This window comes from Nannospalax galili, unplaced genomic scaffold, assembly GCF_000622305.1.
Source record: "Nannospalax galili isolate Female #2095 unplaced genomic scaffold, S.galili_v1.0 scaffold321, whole genome shotgun sequence".
NCBI classification, from domain to species: Eukaryota; Metazoa; Chordata; class Mammalia; order Rodentia; family Spalacidae; genus Nannospalax; species Nannospalax galili.
Window position 1 is genome coordinate 3,824,469 of NW_008345972.1, and position 20,870 is coordinate 3,845,338.

Here is a 20,870-nt window from a genome sequence, read left to right on the forward strand (position 1 = left end):
TTTAAAAAGAGAAGGAACAAGGGAATGAATGAATGAGTGGAGGGAGGGAATACGATATACCAAGGGAGGGAGGGACGGTAAGAGGAGGAAGTAGATTTACACTTCCAAAAGGCATTCGTTCCTTGTTCACTCATTCATTCGTTCCGCCACTCCAGGTGGTAGGCGCAGTGCCAGATGAGGAGGCGACCTTCAAGGTGGTCCTTCTCTAAAAGCCACCACAGTCCCGCAGTCCCCCGGCCGCACTTCAGCCCTGCCCCGCCGGCGCCCCCTGGCGTCCACTTGCGCCGGCGCGGTGCCCCACGTGACCACCAAGGCTCCGCCCTGTCTCCCGCTTCCTGAGAGTGCGGCCTCAGCTTGCGGCAGCACCAGGTCAGCTGTGAGGCGTGGGCTGTGTGGGCCTGGCGGGCTGCTTCGCGGAGCTCCGGCTGCAAGCTCTGGGCAGCGGCGGCAGACAGGCGGCGGCCTCCGGGTGGGCGAGGGGCGAGGCAGGACGAGGATTGGCGCAGGCCGGAGGCGCGGGGGCGGCGGCCCGAGCGAGCCGGAGGCCTGACGTGGCGGGGCCGGCGGGCACGACCCCCGGGCATCCGGGCTCTGGCCGCTGGCTCTATGGCGGGGGCCGTGGGTCGCGGGCCTCCGCGCGGATGGGGAGAACGATGGTCCTTGCCGTCAGGCCGGTCGGGCCCTGTCGCCGACTGAGCGTGGCCTCCCTCCGGGGACCGCGACCCTCGGTGTTGCGCGAGTGGGACCTGCAACAGGCGGGCGGGGCGGGCCTGGCAACCGCGGGCCGCGTGACCTCGGACTTGAGGCGAGCGTGGGTCCCGGAGCGGAGTCTCAGGGCTATGGTCGAGGGCGGGGGCTGTTGCCGGACAGCCCGGGAGAAGCCGTGGCGCTCACGCTGTCAGTGCGGAGTCGCCTAGGCCGTGAAGAATCGACCTCATCCTGGTCGCATTGCTTAGATCGTTTTAGATACTGCGCTGGCAGAACGAACGAACCCGGGCCAGGCGCGGTGGGGCGCCACCCTTTGCTTGGGGCTGCTTCGCGGGTCAGGCCTGGCGCACGGAGATGCTCCTAATCTGCGCCATGGGAAGACAGTCCACAGAGCGAGGGCGCACCGCTTGGAGGTTCCTACCCTCATAGATATTTGCACCCGCTCGCTCTTCTTTTCTAAGCTGCCCCCTTTTCCTTTGTTGCTCATGTTATTGCCAAGGATTAAGATGCGTTGAGGACAGATACTGGTTGATTTGGGTCTTAGGATTGAGGATATCTTTTCAGTAAATGATGAAGATTCCTCTAAAATGTTTTTCTGTGCACAACTGTTTGCAGTAGCAAACAATGGGAGGAAACACAGCTGTCTTGACTAGGATTGGTTATATAAAACGTGTATACATACGATGGCCTGTGGGAACTGTAGGGAGTTATAAGAAAAGCTAATGGAAAGCAGGGAGGAATATTGCAGATCGGCATTCATTAGTCTCGCTTTCAGTACCTCCTATAAGAGGACGTAGGAAAGTGAGGTAGTGGCTTTGTATAGGGGAGGAACTGGTTGGGACATGAGGGAAAGGCAAGTTTAATTTTGTGATATTTACTTTTATACCTTTTGAATTTGAGTCATGTAGCCGTGTCTTTAGTCCCAGCACTCAGGAGGCAGAGGCAGGTGGGGCTCTGTAAAACAGAGGCCAGCCTGGTCTACCTAACTAGTTTAACGCCAGCAGGGGCTACAGGCAACCTTGTCTTCAAAAAACAAAAACAGCTGGTCGTGGTGTCTCAAAAAGCCCCCCCCCCCAAAAAAAATTCGTTGAGACTAGAGAGATGGTTCAGAGAGCTTACTGCTCTTGAAGAAGACCTGGGTTCATTCAGTTCCTAGTACCTACATGGCAGCTCACAACTGCCTGTCTAGTTTCAAGGGATTTGGCACCCTCTTCTGGCCTCTCCAGGCTCCTGTATGCATGTAGTGCACATTAACTCACATAGGCATACGCACAGAAATGAGTATAAATTGTGTGTGTGTATAATATATTTATATATAATTGTTGTATGTGTACACGATGTGCATGGGGTAGGAGGGAGTTTCCATGGCCCTTGAGCAGAGGTCAAAGGACAGCTTTCCTAGAGTCCAATCTCTACTTCCATCCTTAATGTTGTATCTGGTGATTGAACTTAGGTCTCTAGGTTTCTACAGCAAACCTCCTTTACTTGCTGAGCCATCTCTCACTGGCCCTGTTTTTCATATTTGCTTTGAAAGACAGTAGGGAATTGGGGTGGGAAAGTGAGGTAGCATGAGGAGAAGGTAGATGTTTATGGCCTTCTGAATGACTGTTCTGTGCTAAGAAAGCATGTGGTTGGTCAAAGGCTACATCTTAGTATCCAGACTGGCCACTTCCTGGCCTCAGGTAGCTGGCTGTGCACAGTTGTTTATGGTTCATTCTTAGTGTATGTGTTGGCAAAAGGGTGTTTGTAGTAGATTTGTTTTCCTGGTTGAGTTTCTAAGGCTTCTTTTTAAATCAGTTTGCAGTTTTTGAGCATTATGATCAAATTATTAGAAGGTAATTTTTCTTTTGAGGCAGGGTCTCCTGTAGTCCAGGTTAGCCTCAAACTCCCTATTCAGCCAAGGATGACCTTGATCTCTTAATTCCCATCCTCTATCCCCTAAGTACTGGAATTACGGATCTGTGCCACTAAACCCGACTTAGAGGATAATCTTGACCTTAAAATGTGTGATGTGGCTACATAGTGAGTTCCAAACCAGCCAGGGCTACGTAGTGAGACCCTGCCTCAATAAATACATATTTAAATAAATAAAAAATACATTAAATAAATAAAAAAACAATAGCTAGTTATGATTTTGTGATTTTTTTTCTTTTTGAAGCAGGGTCTCCCTGTAGCCCCAGCTGTCCTGAACTCACTGTGTAGATCAGGCTGGCCTTGAACTCACAGAGGTCTGCCTGCCTCTGCCTCCCAAGTGCTGGGATTAAAGGCGTGCGCCATCACACCTGGCTGATTTTTTTTTTTTTTTTTTTTAAAGACAGAGTTTTCCTGCAGCTCAAGCTGTGCAGGAACTGACTATGTAGACCAGACTGGCCTTGAATTGAGATCCACCGACCTTTGCCTCCCAAGTGCTGGGATTAAAGGTGTGCACCACCGCCTGAAAATTTTGTGATTTTTTTTTAAGTTGCAGTCATCAAAGGATATCATTTACAGTCCAGATAAAGCAAAGTTTGAAAATTAAGTTATGGAGGCTGGGCGTGGTAGTGCACAGTTTGAGTGTCCAGCATACCTGTAACCCCAGCTCTGAGGGAGGCAGAGGATTGCTGAGTCTTGCTTGCTTCCAGCCTAGCTCAGATATGAGCCCCAGGTTCAGGGAGAGACCCTGCCTCAAAGGAATATGTGAAGAGTTTGGTAGAGAACACTTGAAGCTCTTTTCTGGCATCTCTGCGTGTGTACCTGTACATATATGCACATACATAATTTTTTTTTTTGTCTTTTTGAGACAGGGTCTCCCTGTAGCCCCAGCTATCCTGGAACTCACTATGTAGACCAGGCTGGCCTTGAACTCACAAAGATCCACCTGCCTCTGCCTCCCAAGTGCTGGGATTAAAGGTGTGCACCACCACACCCGGCACATACATAATTTTGGGTGGGGGTCTTTTTGAGACTGGGTTTCCCTGTAGCTCCAGCTGCTCTGAAACTTGCTGTGTAGACCAGGCTGGCCTCAAACTCACAGAGATCCGCCTGCCTCTCCCTCCCAAGTACTGGAATTAAAGGTACGCACCACCATGCCTGGCTTCATACACAGTTTTTAAAAATTAAGTTAAAGAGTGGGCTTATTACTCATTTTGGGGTTAATTATTTTTCTTAAAGAATTTCCTTTGTACATGAAATTGTAAAGTGGTTTATAAGGTGCATTGTTCAGGGTTAGGGATAAGAAAGGAGTGTTGCCCAGTGTGGTGGTGTATGCCTTTAGTCCCAGGCAGAGACAGGTGGATCTCTTTGAGTTGTAAGGCCACTACAAGGAGACCCTGTTTCAAAAAGACTTTAAAAAAAAAAAAAAGAAAATGCTGATAAAAGATAAACTCAAAGACTTCATACATTTAGCCTTAAGCAAAGTTCATTGGCTGTTTTAACACTCTTGTTTTAGATATCTCTCAGAAAGGGGATTATTGTCTCTAGGCTATCCTTGGTGTTTTGTCAGTTGTGTTGAAGTTTTTAACTTTCAGCCAATGAGAAACATAAACCTGTTGGGGGTGAGAGGCTGCTTTTTCTTCCCATGTTCTTTTTTACGTCTTTCTATCCTCCCTGAGTCTTCTCCTAAAACCCTTCTCCCCCTACTTCCTGTGCTAGGTATCACAACTTAGGTCTTACATGTGCTAGGCAAGTGAGGCCTATCTTAGAGTGATCCTCTTACAATTTTATTTTGAGACAGGGTCTCTCTAAGTTATCTAGGCTGGCCTGGAATTTGTGATCCTCTTGTCTCAGCCTCCCAAGTAGCTTGATGGGATGAAGAACCTTGGGGGACTAAAGAGACCCAGGTTATGAGAAAGAAGGCCAAGTGTGACCAGGGCTGGGAGAAAACAGGGAATAGAGGCTTTGGGTTCACAGGAAAGCCACAGGTGAGTTGGAGGAAGTCGTAGCAGCAAGTGCCACAAGGTGCAAAGCTGTCAGCCTGTACGTGGCTCCAGTGCCACCTGTCTGCTCACTCCTTGTTCCCTCTATCTTGCAGCTGACTACAGTGGTGAGGGCTGGTGTGGTTGTCAGGATGGCAGAGGAGCAGGAGTTTGCGCAGCTCTGCAAGCTGCCCACACAGCCTCCCCACTCGCATTGTGTCAGCAACACCTATCGAAGTGCGCAGCACTCCCAGGCCTTGCTCCGGGGGCTCCTTGCTTTGCGGGACAGTGGCATCCTCTTTGATGTTGTCCTGGTGGTAGAGGGGAGACACATCGAGGCTCATCGCATCCTGCTGGCTGCATCCTGCGATTACTTCAGGTAAGCTATTTATACCTATTTTTCAAAATGTTTTTATTAGCATATATTACTTGTATATTGTGTATATATATCTTTTTGAAACAGGGTCTCCCTGTAGCCCCATCTGGTCTGGAACTCATTGTGTAGACCAGGCTAGCCTTGAACTCACAGATTTAATAATAGGTTTTACTGTGACATTTCCATACATGTATGTAATGTTTTGATCATATCCCCAGGACTCCCTCTTGTTCCACCCCCACTGATCCCCTTCTTCCCAACTAGTCCCTCTCTACTTTCTTATTTCCTAAAAAATTTTTTTGAATTTATACATGGGTAAGTATACAGAAGCATAAACACCTTGCCAGTGGCTATTCCACTTAAGAAAATGTCTCTCCCTCCCTCAGCAACCATTAACTGACTATAGATCCTCAAGGAAGGAAGGGGCATCATGAACCCCTCTCCTTATAACTTTTTCTAAGGCTGGATCACAGGTCATCCTGACTTCACTAGGCAGGAGTGCTGGCACTTAAGGTGACTTGGTCTGCTTTCCTTGGAGTCTCTCCTGCTGTCTGCTGTGGAGACTCCATCAACAAGCCTGATACAGAAGAGGTTTGTACTTCAGTTTGGCTCTCTGTTGGGAATGTTCTCTGTTTTCAGAACTTAATCATGATTAACTTTACTTGTACTGTTCTGTTTTATAAAATGAATGTTCTACTGCAAATGCAGTATCTTTGTGAGAAACAGGTTTAGTTTTCACTTTACTCTAAATTTAAAATCTATGGAAGTTGAAAGAATAGTGTGTAATGAATTACAGAATACATAGTAATTACTAATATTTTGCCATACTGCTTTCTGTTTTTACACACACACACACCTGCTTTATTTATTTATTTATTTTTTGATCTTTTTGAGACAGGGTCTCCTGGTAGCCCCAGCTGTCCTGGAACTCACTATGTAAGCTAGGCTGGGCTTGAACTCACAGAGATCCACCTGCCTCTGCCTCCCGAGTGCTGGGATTAAAGGCGTGTGCCACAACGCCCGGCCAGTATACACCTGCTTTTAAGATATTTTAACAGTTTACCTTGAGTCCTTCACTACCCCTCACCCATTATAATGCTAGCTCTAAGAGGTTCACGTGAGCCATGGTTTCTCTCCTCTGGTACCCTCTGAATACTATGGTCCAAAGCTGGGGAGTTATTACTGTATATATATATTGTCCACATATCTACATGATGCCAACAGTTACCCTCTGTTTTATAGCTACCATCCTCAGGTGTTGTCAGCCTCTGGCCTTCCTAATAGGCTTTATAATCCCTCCAGTGTTTGTTATGGCTTCCTGTATGATTATATGTCAGTACTTGGCACATTAGGAAGAACTGGGGTTTGTGTGTCTCACATACTAGGGCTGGAATCTGTCACTTCTGTTGCAATTCCTAACTTATGTTATTAGTCAACATTCTCCATTCAGATAGAGCCAACACAATATCAATATATTGGAGATTAGAAAATCTCCAATTGACTCATGGTTGTGGAGATTGAGAAATCCTGTGACAAGCCACTTATGAGTGGAAGACCTTGAGATATCAATAGGTGTAGTTCAGGGAAAATCTGAAGACCTTTGAACCAGGAAGGCCAACAGTGTAATTCTCAGTCTAAGGTTCAAGGCCTGAGAACCCCAGGGAGTTTGGTGTAAGTCCAAAGTCAGAGAGCCTGAGTTCAGATGTCCCAAGGAAGTAGACAAAAATATGTCTTCCCATTCAGTCCACTGACTTTCACACCAATCTCCTCTGGAAACAGGTATTCCTCTAGGTATTCCTTCATCTAGTCAAGTTGACACCTAAAATTAACCATCACAGTGGTCATGACACAAATATTCAATAGCCATGGCTTTTTTTCTATGTGCATTATTTTTATTTTATGTGTACGTGTGTATTGCCTGCATGTAAGTAAGTGTACCCGTGTCGTGCAATACCCGCGGAGGTCAGAAGAGGCTGTTGGATCCCCTAGAACTGGAGTTATGCACAGTTGTTAGCTGCCATGTGGGTGCTGGGATTTGAACCCAGGTCTTCTGCAAGAACAACCAGTGTTCTTAACCGCTGAGCCATCTCTCCAGCCCCTCTATGTGTATTTTATATGTGTATAAGTGTTGGTGTATGTGTGCACACATGTATATACTCAACACTGGATATCTTCCTCAACCCCTTTCCACTGTATTTTTGTGGGGGTTTTTTTGAGACATGGTCTCTTGCTGAACGTGGACTCACTGATTAATCTAGACAGGCTGGCCAGCAAGCCCCAGGGATCTTCTTGTCTCTGTTGTCCCAACATTGGCTTACAGGGACATGCTACCATGTCTGGCTTTTTCTTCATGCTTATGCAGCATGTACTTTACTAACTAAGCCATCTCCCAGCTCCTGTTTTGTTGTCTTAATCCCAGCATTCGGAAGGCAGAGGCAGGCGGATCTCTGTGAGTTCAAGGCCAGCCTGGTCTACAGTGAGTTCCAGGACAGCTGGGGCTACAGGGAGACCCTGTCTCAAAAAAAAAAAAAAAAAAAAAAAATGCTTTCTCTTTGTTAAAACTGTTTATTCTTACCATGTCTGTCATCTTGACTTCAAACCTGATATTCATTTTCTTTTGGTCTAGACCCTCAGATGTTATTTTTTTATTAACTTTTTAAAATTTATTTTTATTTTGGGGCTGGAGAGATGGCTCAGTGGTTAAGAACGCTGGTTGTTCTTGCAGAAGACCTGGGTTCGAATCCCAGCACCCACATGGCAGCTAACAACTGTCTGTAACTCCAGTCCCAGGGGATCCGACAGCCTCTTCCAACCTTCCAGGGCATTGCACGACAGGGGTGCACTTACCTACATGCAGGCAATACACACATACACATAAAATAAAAATAATATATTTTTTAAAATAAAATATAAATAAATAAATAAAATAAAGGGCTGGAGAGATGGCTCAGCAGTTTAAGAGCACTGCTCTTGCAGAGGACCTGGGTTCAATTCCCAGCACCCACATGGCAGCTAACAGCCATCCATAACTCCAGTTCCAGGGTGTCTGACCTCCTTGTGCATGGCACGGCACTTACACTCATACACATAAAATAAAAATAATAAATAAAATGTTTTTTTAAAGTAGGGATTGGGATTTAGCTCAGTGGTAGAGTGCTTAGCAAGTGCAAGACCCTGGGTTTGGTCCTCAGCTCCAAAAATAAAAATTTTTTTTTAAAAAGTGATAAGTACACCATGCATATGCAGTGCCCACAGAAGCCAGAAGAGGACATCAGATCCTCCATCAGATGGATTTCAGGGTGGCTCTTAACCTCCATGTTGGTGCTGGGAACTGAACCCAGGTCCTTTGCAAGAGCAGCAAATGCTCTTAACTTCTGAACCATCTCTCCACCTACGAGTCTCTTATTTTTGAAGTTCTTGGTTCAGAGTTTTGCCTTCTGATCAGACATGGTAAAGGTGACAGCAAGTGGCCTCAGATAGGGAGAACCCCTCTCTGGAGCTTACAAATCTTATCTCCCACCTTCACCATTTAAAAAAGGATTTAAAAAATATTTTTCTGTATGTGTGTGTGTGCACATGTGAACATGCATGTAGCACTGTATACATGTAGAGGTCAGCGGACAGCATGCAAGAATTGATTCTCTCCTGTCTTGTGGGTCCCTGAGTAGCAAGCATTTTTACTTGCTAAGCCATCTCACTGGCTCTTGTCCTACCATTTTTTTTTTTTTAATGTGTATGTGTATATTGCCTGCATGTTAGGTAACTGTACCCGTGTCGTGCAGTGCCCATGGAGGACAGAAGAGGCTGTTGGATCCCCTGGAACTGGAGTTACAGACAGTTGTTAGCTGCCATGTGGGTGCTGGGAATCGAACCTGGGTCTTCTGCAAGAACAACCAGTGTTCTTAACCACTGAGCCATCTCTCCAGCCCCGATGTCCCACCATTTTTAACTGGACAGTTCTGTACTGTTAAGCACAGTTACACTATTGTGGAAAGTCTCTGAAGGATTTCTTGAAAAATTGAAACTATACTCACTAAACTGTAGTTCCTCATTATTTCCTCCTCACCTGCCCTGGGAACTACCATTTTACTTTCTATTTCTACTGATTTGACCACTCTAGGTACCTCCTGATAGAATCACACAGTATGTGTCTTTGAGACAGGTTTATTTCACTTAGCAAAATGTGACAGTATTTCCTTCCTTTTTAATGCTGAATGATATTCCACTGTGAGGAAATGTCACTTTTTATGTTTTTTTGTTTGTTTGCTTTTTGAGGTGGGAGTGTTTCTGTATTCCTAGCTGGTCTGGAACTCTCAGTGTAGACCAACCAGGCTGGCCTTGAACTTAGTGAGATCTGCCTGCTCTGCTGGGATTAAAGGCCTGTGACACCACACCTTACCTCCACTTTTTGTTTATCCATTTATTTGTTTTTGGGTATTGGGGCTGCTTCTACTTTTTAGCTGTTGAGATTGGTGCTGCTATGAACATGTGTATGTGATCTTTGAGATTATTTTCACTTAGCTCTTTTGACCAGATTGACTAGACATCAAAAAGTGGGATAGGTGGATCCATTTGATAATTATGATTTTAATTTTCTGAGGAATCACCATAGAAGTTGCACCATTTTACATTCCTACCAACAATGCCCAGTGGTTCTGATTTCCCCATGTCCCCGTCAACACTTGTTACTCTCCCTGCCTTCCTTCTTTTCCTAATGGTGGTTGCTTTTGTTTTTGCCATGCTTGAGAATTAACCCAGGGCCTCACTCATGCTAAGCAAACATTCTACCACTCAATTATATCCCCATCCTCCTTTTAAAATTTATATTTTTACCATAATTTGAGTTATGAGAAAGTTGTAAATGTATAAGAATGAAATGTTCATTTCTGAGCCTGATATGGCAGTACCAGTCTATAATCTCAGCACTCAGGAAGCTGAGTCATGAGGATTGTGAGTTTTAGGCCAGCCTGGGTTACCTAGGAAAATGCTGTTGCAAAACAGAGGAACAAAATGAATAAATGTCCATTTGGGGGTGAGGGGTCCTAAACTCACTATGTAGACCAGGGTAGCCTTGAACTCTGCCTCCTGAGTGCTGGGATTAAAGGTGTATGCCACCACGCCCGGCTTAAAATAAATGCCCATTTTTTAAAAACGTTAATTTTTGGTAAAAGTGAAAACAAAAAGGAAGCCAGGCATGGTGGTGCACACCTTTAATTCCACCACTTGGGTGGCAGAGGCAAGGGAATCTCTGTGAGTTCAAGGCCAGCCTGGTCTACATAGTGAGTTCCAGGCCAGCTGGGGCTACAGGAAGATCCTGTCTCAAAAAGACAAAAAAAAAAACAAAAAACAAAAAAAAAAACACCACACACACACTCAAAGGATTAGCTGAATATGTTATTTTTGTTTGGGGAATTTTTTTCTACCTGAATTTTATTTTTGAATGATGTTGATCCTTTAGAACAGTTGAAAGGCAAGCACAGTGAACATCTGTGCCTTTAGCCTAGATTCATCGGTTATGTACATTTTGTAAGATTCATTTTAGAGGAACTGCAGACACCATGACATTTTATTTGTTTCTAAATACTTCAGTGTGTCTAAGGATGTTCTCTTACACATTTATAATACCATTTTGAGTCTAGGAAAATTTAGTTGGGTTGGGGATACACCTTAGTTGGTAGAATGCTTGCCCAGCTTGCATAAAGCCCTGGGTTTGATCCCTAGTATTACATAAACTGGGCAAGGTGGTAATTGGGTGGTAGAGTCAGGAGGAGTATCTTCAATTACATACTGAGTTTGAGTTCTAGGCCAATCTAGGCTACATGAGACTATCTCAAAAAAAAAAAAAAAAAAAAACCCCAAAATCCCCCAAAACCCCTACACAAACAACCCAGACCAAAAAGGGAGGAAATAAAGTTTATAATCATTTTATATTTTTCCTGATATTGAATCTATATTCTGATTTTTAAAATAGTCTTTAAACTGTCTTAGTCTTCCCCCCTCCTCTTCCTCAATTCTAGATCTAGTCAAAAGTCCATGCAGTGGATCCTTTCTATTGTTCATTCTTTCTTTTTTTCGGAGGTGGTGGTAGTAGAGGGACAGAATCTCATGTAGCCCAGGCTGGTCTTCAACTCTTGATTCCTTGACTGGGATTACAGGTGTGTATTACCATGTATAGCTTTAATTTTGGGTTTTTCAGGTAAGATTTTAGTTTTTAGCTCAAGCTGGCCTCATAGTCACTGTGTAGCCCAGGCTGATTTCAAATTTGCAGCAATTGCCTGCCTCAGCCTTCCACGTGCTGGAATAATTACATGTGTAAACCACTCATCAGCTAGTAGTTGTTTGTATCTGTTGAGACAAGGTCTTGGTTTGTAGCCTTGGCTGGTCTGGAACTTGCTGTGTTGACAACAAGCCTGGCCTAAAACTTGGCAACATTTCTAACACTGGGGGTGGTGATCTGCACCTTTAATCCCAGCCCTAGGGAGGCAGAGGCAGGAGGATCTCTATGAGATCAAAGCCAGTATGGTCCACATAGCAACTTTCTTGTGGGCTGTGACTAGGGGAGACCCTGGCAAAAAAAACAAAACAAAACACCAAAGCTAAACAGAAAACAACAAAAAAAAACTGGGAGCATTTTTCCAACTTCTGTTTCTTGAGAGTTGGGATTATAGGTCTGTGTCACACAGTGATCCTTTCTTATGGTAGTTGAATCTGTGTCCGCCCAAGTGCCCACACCTGCTCAGGGGGCAGTGCTCATGGTGTTCCTGCTGTTGCCAGCCCCCTGGAGGTCTGGACAGAGGAATCAGACAAGGGAAGTACATGCAGTAGCACAGTTCTGGGAAGTCTAGACCACTATAAAATGGTGGGGAAACTACAAGAGGCTGGCTAAATGCAGAGTAAAATGTTAGTAAACTTAACTGACTTGTGTTTGGTCTATAGGACTTTGGGGGTTTGTTAGGCCTCTGAAGAGACCCTCAAGGCTTTCTAAGTCATGTTGCTCAAAGGATGTAATTTGCAACAAGGATTAAATCTTAATCAAAGCTTAAGATAAAAATAGGTCCAGTATGATAGTTCAGTGGGTAATGGCTCTTGCCACTAAGCCTGGAGACTTCAATTTGATCCCTGGGGCTCACATGGTGGAAGGAGAAAACTAACTCCTGCAAGTTGTCCTCTAACCTCCACGTGTGTGCTGTGGCACACAAGCACATACACTCAAGAATTAATAAATAAAGAAATAAGCTGGTTTATATTTACTTATTTCTCTTAAAGAATTTACTTTGTTTTTTGTTTTGTTTTTTGAGACAGGGTTTCCCTCTAGCCCCAGCTGGTCTGGAACTCATTATGTAGACCAGGCTGGCCTTGAGTTCACAGAGATCTCTGCCTCCCAACTGCTGGGATTAAAGGTGTGCACCACCACATCTGGCAAGAATTTCCTTTTATAAATGAAATTGTGAAGTGGTTTTATGTGGTGCATTGTTTAGATTTAGGGAGAGAGTGGGGAGCTAATACTATAATGCTCAAGGTTGAACATTCTGAACATTCATTTATTGTTTTTAACATCTTTGAGATGTCTTTAGGAACTATCTCTGTAGGAAAAGTGCATGTAGGGTTCCCAGGAGCCTGAGCAAAGGGAGCCAGGTGTTTCTAGTGCTCAGGCTTGGTCAGGCTCCTTCCATGGACTGCCCCCTTTGCAGACTGTTTATTCAGAGCACAGAGCAGTCAGCATGCAGACTGCCATCCAGCTCTGCCACTAGCATTTGGTCCTTTCTGAATGTTTTTTGTGGTATAATTAGTATCCTGACTCCAAATGCCTTGTCTCTTTGCCTTGCAGAGGAATGTTTGCTGGAGGATTGAAGGAGATGGAGCAGGAAGAAGTCCTGATCCACGGTGTGTCCTACAATGCCATGTGCCAAATCTTGCATTTCATATACACTTCTGAACTAGAACTCAGCCTGAGCAATGTGCAAGAGACCTTGGTTGCTGCCTGCCAACTTCAGGTGAGGCTTACCCTGTTGAGCAAGGCAGACTCATACACCACGGGAGTTTCCCCTAACACCTATGATGGCTGCTGGACAGCTGCATTGGTATGAGGTAGGTCAAGAGGGCAAGGACATCAAGCAGTGAGGAATGGCACAGAACAGAGAAGGCACCTTCATGTTGACCCTTGGCCCTGGCTTGCCCTCCTTCTGCCCTTGACCCTTTTTCCATAGTCTTACTTGTTTTGTTTTGTTTGAAATAGTGTCTCACTCTGTAGCCCAGGCTGACCTGGAACTTACTGTATAGCTTAGGATGGCCTTCAACTCACAGCAGTCCTCCTGTCTCAACCTCCAGAATGCTGGGATTACAGGCATGAGCAAGCATCCCTAGTTTGTCCTTTCATTTTTTTTTGGTTGCTTCCTTCCTCTGGCCTGATTGCTTTGCTAGGAAAATATCCTAACTTGGCCAACCCAACTTTTGTGATGGCCTGTGTGCTATGTTTTCTGGTGATACTGAGAATTCCTTGCCCTGCTGTGCACACAAGCCATTTCTGCTCACCAACTGTCATCTCTTATCATGTTGCTTATACAGGCCTTAAGTTCACAATCTGGCCTCAACTACCTGAGTAGCTGGGATTATAGGTACGTGTCAGTAACATGTAACAGTTTTTCTGTGAAACTGTTTCTCTTTCAAATGCATATTTTCCTTCACAACTCAGAAAATTTTCTGAGACTTCGATAATGTATTTTAGATTCTATGACTCTTGGTGGTATAGGTATTGGTTATAGAGGGCCTGCAGGTGTCTTTGACTTGCCAGTTAGAGACCCATTCTAACTGAGTCACCTCTTCTTTCTTGAAAATGATAGTGGGGCTGGAGATAAAGCTCAATTGGTTGAGTGCTAGCCTAACTAGCACAAGGCCCTGGGTTTGATCACTAGTTCTGTGTTAACAGAGCATGGTGGCACATGGCTGTAACGTCTGTACTCAGGAAGGCAAGAGTTGAAAGTCATCCTTGGCTACATAATGAGTTTGAGGCCAGCCTGGTGTGAGTTAGGGAAGGGAGGAGAAAGAGAAAAACAGCACTAAAAAATTGAATTTGGGGGCTGAAGAGATGGCTCAGTGGTTAAGAGCACTGGCTACTCTTCCAGAGGACCCAGGTTTGATTCCCAGCAACCACACAGCAGCTAACAACTATCAGTAACTGTAGTTGTAGAGGAATCTGACGCCCATTTCTGACCTCCATGGGCATTGCACGGCATGGGTGCACTTACATGCATACAAGCAATATATTCATATGCATAAAATAAAAATAAATTTTTTTTTTTGAGACAGGGTCTCCCTCTAGCCCCAGCTGTCCTGGAACTCACTATGTAGACCAGGCTGGCCTTGAATCACAGAGATCCACCTGCCTCTGCCTCCCAAGTGCTGGGATTAAAGGCATGCACCACCATGCCCAGCATAAATAAAATACTTTTTAAAAAACCCAGTGTGGTGGTAAGAAATCCCCATGCTGAACTCGCTCTGTAGACCAGGCTGTCCTTGAATTCACAGAGATCCACTTGCCACTGCTACCATATTATTATTATTATTATTATTATTATTATTATTATTATTATTGTTATTCGTTTGAAACTTTATGTAGACCAGATTGGCCTTGAATTCACAGAGCTCTGTTGACCTCTGCCTCCCAAGTGTTGAAATTAAAGGTGTGGATCAACACACCTATTATTATTTCTAATTTTTAATTTTTTTGGTTTTTTGAGACAGAGTCTTCCTGTATCCCCAGTTGGCCTAGAACTTACTATGTAGACCAGGCTGGCCTCAATCTTTCTCATAGAGGTCCACCTGCTTCTGCCTCCTGAATTCTGAGACTAAAGGCCTGTGCCACTACACCTGGCCAATTATTATGTTTTTAATTAATTTTTTTATATCTATTTATGGATTGGACAAGGGTATAGGAGCTATGGCATGTGTAGAAGTCAGAGGGAGTTGATTCTTTCCTTCTACCATGTGGGTCCCATGGATCAAAGTCAGGTTGTCAGGCATAGATAAAAGCGCCTTTACCTGCTGATCCTTCTCATAGGCCCTATTACTATTATTTAAATACTTTTTTATCCAGAGTGTAGGTTTTTGTTTTAATGTGATGCTCTATGTAAGCACTCTTCATCACCGAGCTACACTCCCCCCATGTACCTTACTGTTTAGTAAATAATCACAAAAGCTCTATATGTTAAGTACGATGTAAATAATCACAAAAGGTCTGTGTTCATACTCCCCCCAACTTGTCCTCTGACCTCAGAAAGTATGGTATGATACACATGCACCTTTTGGAAAGGTAGATTGTTCTAAAGAGTAACAAGGTGGTGGCAGGGAGTGGTCACGTGCCCCTTCTCAACAGGAATGTCTGACACAGTGACAGTTTGTGCTGTTTTTTGCTTTTCTGGAGTACTTTTGATAAGAGAGGTGCCAAAATCAGGAGTTCTGTGTCATGTGGTTTTTGTGCACACATCCTCAGGCTGATCTTCCTTACTTTATTGTTTTATAGATAAGAAAACTGAGAGGGTTAAGAATATGTCCTATGGGGCTGGAGAGATGGCTCAGTGGTTAAGAACACTGTTATGAACACTGGTTGTTCTTGCAGAAGACCTGGGTTCTAATCCCAGCACCCACATGGCAGCTAACAACTGCCTGTAACTCCAGTCCCAGGGGATCTGACAGCCTCTTCTGACCTCCGCGGGCATCGCACAACACGGGTGCACTTACCTACATGCAGGCAATACATTCATACACATAAAATTAAAAAAAAATAAATTAAAAAAAAAAAGTTCTATGTTTCCATACCAGGATTTAAACTTAAGTCAGCAGTTTTCTCTGTTGGGAAAGGTTGGGGACAGTTAAGGGGAGTTTCCACTTTGCTTTTCCTAACCCCAGAGGGCCAGCTACAGGGACTAACCAGCTATCTTAGTCTGATTTCTGCTGTCATCCTGTTTCTCACCTCAAATGCTGTTCTCCAGCTCAGGCTTGAACAGATGTCCTTCTTTTTACAGATCCCAGAAATTATACACTTTTGCTGTGACTTCCTCATGTCTTGGGTAGATGAGGAGAACATCCTTGATGTCTACCGGCTGGCAGAGCTCTTTGACCTAAGCCGCCTGACCCAACAGCTGGACACCTACATCCTCAAAAACTTTGTGGCCTTCTCGAGGACTGACAAGTATCGCCAGCTTCCCTTGGAGAAGGTCTACTCCCTCCTCAGTAGCAATCGCCTGGAGGTGTCCTGTGAGACTGAGGTGTATGAAGGGGCTCTGCTCTACCATTACCCCCCAGAGCAGGTTCAGGCTGACCAGATCTCACTACATGAGCCCCCCAAGCTCCTGGAGACTGTGCGGTTTCCCCTGATGGAAGCTGAGGTCCTCCAGCGGCTGCATGACAAACTCGGTCCTAGCCCGCTGAGGGACACAGTGGCCAGTGCCCTCATGTACCACCGGAATGAGAGCCTGCAGCCCAGCCTTCAGGGCCCGCAAACAGAGCTGCGCTCAGATTTCCAATGTGTCGTGGGCTTTGGGGGCATTCACTCCACACCATCTACAGTCCTCAGTGACCAGGCCAAGTACCTGAATCCCCTGCTGGGAGAGTGGAAACACTTCACTGCCTCTCTGGCTCCCCGCATGTCCAACCAGGGCATCGCAGTACTCAATAACTTTGTGTACTTGATTGGAGGGGACAATAATGTCCAAGGATTCCGAGCTGAGTCTCGATGCTGGAGGTAGGAAAGGGCATTTGTCTGTCATTGCCTTTATCTGCAGGTGCCATCATGGTGCAGGAGTTGTGGGCTATGAGAGCTGTTCAGGAGATATATTATCAGGGGTACACCACTGTAGACCTTTCCCCCATCTGTCTTCTGCATGAGCATTACAGCTTCTCTGGGGTGCACTTGTTTCATGTAATAAAATCTAGATGAATTCAGAGAAGGTGGACCATAGTGAAATAAGGAAAAAGGGCATCAGAATTGCTTTCTTGCCTTTTTCTATCCTTGCTACCCAGAAACCTACTTATCCTGGATCCTGGCTACCCTTGCTGTCTGGAACAGGTCACTCCAGCTGCCTGTGTTTGTGGAGCATGCATTACAGTAGGAAGGAGCTGGAGAGTGCTGCATGGACTGGGACAGCTGTTCCTGCCATTTTGTTCTGTCTAGCGCGTCCAAATCTTGTTTCAGCTTCCTTGCTGGTATGGTCTGCTCCTACTCTCCCTAACTGTAGGCCTGGAGAATGTCTTCTGGTTGCTGCCTGCGGGAGCCCACATTTGAGTATAGGGAAATGGGAAGGACCAGCAAGCATTGTTGAGCCTCCTGCTAAATTCCCCCTTGGCCCTATGGTCAGTGAGTATTCATCAGATACTCTGGAAGGAGACACTTTTCCAAGAGGGATTTTGTGGACTACTGTGATCTCCAGGATGCTTTTAGTTCTACCAGTCAATTAGACTATGATCCTGAAGATCCATTTTTTTGGACAGAACAAGAGACATTAGTTCAAGTTCTCAGTGGCCTCAGCTGCGAATAGATTTCGAGGGGCTTCGCCATCATACTTGGTGCATGTAGGAAGCCCCCCCACACACACACACTGGAGGCTAAGGGCTGATGCTATAGAGAGCAGATCTGGGCAGGGTACTGACCTAGTTCATGTTAATATTCATGTTCTGTCTCTGGCTATAAGGGTGAGGGTGGGGTCTGACCTGGCCCTGCCACTTGAATCAAGCATAGTGATCCTGACTAGGAAGAAGACCACCATTCCTTGGGCCTTTTTGGTCTCCTGGCCTGAGGAAGCAGTCAACCTTGATAAATTGGTGAGACTTTTTTTTAATGTGTATGAGTGTATTGCCTGCATGTATGTGAGTGCACATGTGTTGTGCAATGCTGTGGAGGTCAGAAGAGGACATCGGATCACCCTGAAACTGGAATTAAAGATGGTTGTTAGCCAGCATGTAGGTGCTGGGAATTGAACCTGGGACTGCAAGAGCAGTCAGTGCTCTTAACTGATGAACCATTTCTCCAGTCCCTGGTGAGACTTTTTTTTTTTAATTTTTATTTTATGTGTATGCATGTATTGCCTGCTTGTAGGTAAGTGCACCCGTGTCGTGCAATGCCCAAGGAGATCAGAAGAGGCTGTCGGATCCCCTGGGCCTGGAGTTACGGACAGTTGTTAGCTGCCATGTGGGTGCTGGGATTCAAACCCGGGTCTTCTGCAAGAACAACCAGTGTTCTTAATCGCTGAGCCATCTCTCCAGCCCCTCTGGTGAGACTTTTTAACCTGTTTATAATATATTGTAGTTAGTTAAGAGTTCAGAAAGACAGAAATAACTCATTTCCTTCCTATCTGAATACTGTCTCCAGTGAGTATAGCTGTCTTTGGCTTCTCCCTGGTCAAGCCTGAAAGCTTCTTTCTTGAGGGTTCAGTTTCTAGCTGTGTGGCCAAGACCATGAGCAATTCATAGAGCTGCAGATTTCTCCAGAGTACTGACCTTTGGCCCTTGGGAGCTTGGAGTTAGCTCACCATGCCAGGTGGTATCAAGGGAACAGGATTTTCAAGGTAGGACCAGGGTGTCTGTCATCTCTATAGAAAAAGCTTCATCCATCTAACCAACTCAGAACTTCCAAGGCTGAGGGTAAAGTTCAGTATTAACTCAGGGCCTAGCATGGGTTCTGTCTGTGTACTTTTTATGTTTGATTTTTGTGGGGGGGGTGTATTTTTTGTTTGTTTGATTTGTGTTTTTGGTTGAACTTGTTAAGTAATGGGGGATGACCTTGAATTCCTGATCCTCCTGCCTCTACTTCCCAAGTGCTGGGATTATAAGCATGTGACACTGTATTTCCTGAACTCTACAATTTGAATGTTCTAAATTTGGTTCTTTCTCCCTATTCACCTTTCATAGTTTACCAGTCTTAGAATCTATGAGCTCTCAGAATATAAGAGAATAAGATTTTTTTGTCTTTTTGAAGCAGGGTCTCCCTGTAGCCCCAGCTGTCCTGGAACTCACTATCTAGACCAGGCTGGCCTTGAACTCACAGAGATCTGTCTGCCTCTGCCTCCCAAGTGCTGGGACTACAGGTGTGCGCCACTATGCCCGGCTAAGAATAAGATTTTTATAGTAAATGAAGTTTTGCATTCTGAGGAGTTAATACCAGATTATGTTTTAAAGCTCTGATAAGAGAAACTAAAAGCCGGGCGTGGTGGCGCACGCCTGTAGTCCCAGCACTTGGGAGGCAGAGGCAGGTGGATCTCTGTGAGTTCAAGGCCAGCCTGGTCTACATAGTGAGTTCCAGGATAGCTGGGGCTACAGGGAGACCGTGTCTCAAAAAGGCCAAAAAAAAAAAAAAAAAGAGAAACTAAAAAATTATCTCTTGAAGCAAATTTATTTTGCCTCTGTTCCTACTGTTTTTTATTTTTTGAGTTCATCTATATTACTGTATTGGTTTCACCTCACTACAATGAAATATCTGAAGTAACTAATTGATAGAAAGAAAAGATTTAAGGCCAGGTGTGATGGCGCACGCCTTTAATCCCAGCATTCCGGAGGCAGAGGCAGGCGGATCTCTGTGAGTTCAAGGCCAGCCTGGTCTACATAGTTCCAGGACAGCTGGGGCTACAGGGAGACCCTGTCTCAAAAAAAAAAAAAAGATTTAGGGGCTAGAGGGACTGCTCAGCAGTTAAGAACACTGAATATTCTTGCAGAAGACCTGTGTTCGATTCCCAGCACGCACATGGCAGCTAACAACTGTCTGTAACTCCAGTTCCAGGGAATCTGACAGCCTCTTCTGTCCTCCATGGGCATTGCACTGCAGGCATAACACTCATACACATAAAATAAAAATAAAAAAACTAAAAAGGTTTATTTAGTGTACACTTAGGGAGGTTGAAAGTCCATGCAGTGTATGGGATATGGCCACTGCTCTGTCCTCTGTAAGGGTGGATGGCAGTAGTGGGAGCCTGTGTTGAACCTGGTGATCACACCTTGATCCTGGAAAGAAAGAGAAGAGACTAGGACCACACAGTTCTTTCTCTTCTTCTTCTTCTTCTTTTTTTTTTTCCCACATAGTTTTAATTTCTAGGTTCCTTTCCATTCTTATCTATCACTTCTCTCTTTCTTTAAAACCATAAGACGCGGGGCTGGAGAGATGGCTCAGCGGTTAAGAACACAGACTGTTCTTGAAGAAGACCTGGGTTTGACTCCCAGCACCCACATGGCAGCTAACAACTGTCGGTAACTCCAGTACCAGGTGATCCAACAGCCTCTTCTGTCCTCCATGGGCATTGCAGGACACGGATGTACTTACCTGCATGCAGGCAACACACACATACATATAAAATAAAAAATATATTTTTTAAAAATACTAAGGACAAAGGAAGGAAAACCATGATGATTATAATCTTTTTTTTGGTCTTTTTGAGACAGGGTCTCCCTGTAGCCCCAGCTGTCCTGGAACTCGCTATGTAGACCAGGCTGGCTTTGAACTCACAGAGATCTGCCTGCCTCTGCCTCCCGAGTGCTGGGATTAAAGGCGTGTGCTGCCACGCCCGGCGATGATTATCATCTTTATAATATATGTTTAATGTTATAAATGTATGTATATCTTTTTCTTACATTTTTAATTGTTTTTTTACAAATCTTTTACATCTTGATCATGTGTGTGTGTGTGTGTGTATATATATATATATATGTATGTATTTTTTTTTTATCTTTTTGAGACAGGGTCTCCCTGTAGCTGTAGCCCCAGCTGTCCTGGAACTCACTGTATAGATCAGGCTGGCCTTGAACTTGCAGAGATCTGCCTGCCTCTGCCTTCCAAGTGCTGGGACTACAGGCATGCACCACCATGCCCGGCTCATCTTGATCATATCTATACCCCCTCCCCTATTGATTCC

General features: G+C 44.9%; 1 protein-coding gene across 5 annotated transcripts in view; it reads left to right on the top strand.

Annotated features, from left to right (window-relative positions):
- The first annotated feature begins 235 nt into the window (after positions 1–235).
- Positions 236–20,870, top strand: part of Klhl22 (kelch like family member 22) — a 40,122-nt gene continuing 19,487 nt past the window's right edge. For 2 of the 5 annotated variants that reach the window (XM_008842289.2, XM_029567867.1), the window contains exons 1-4: positions 365–469; positions 4,718–4,980; positions 12,806–12,971; positions 15,999–16,717. In XM_008842289.2, coding sequence (XP_008840511.1) covers positions 4,754–4,980; positions 12,806–12,971; positions 15,999–16,717 — 1,112 coding nt within the window. In that variant the 5' untranslated portion in view covers positions 365–469; positions 4,718–4,753. Of the gene's footprint in view, positions 470–695; positions 806–896; positions 1,122–4,717; positions 4,981–12,805; positions 12,972–15,998; positions 16,718–20,870 lie in introns of those variants that run through there. The other 3 variants (XM_008842288.2, XM_029567866.1, XM_008842290.3) reach the window with 3 other exon arrangements.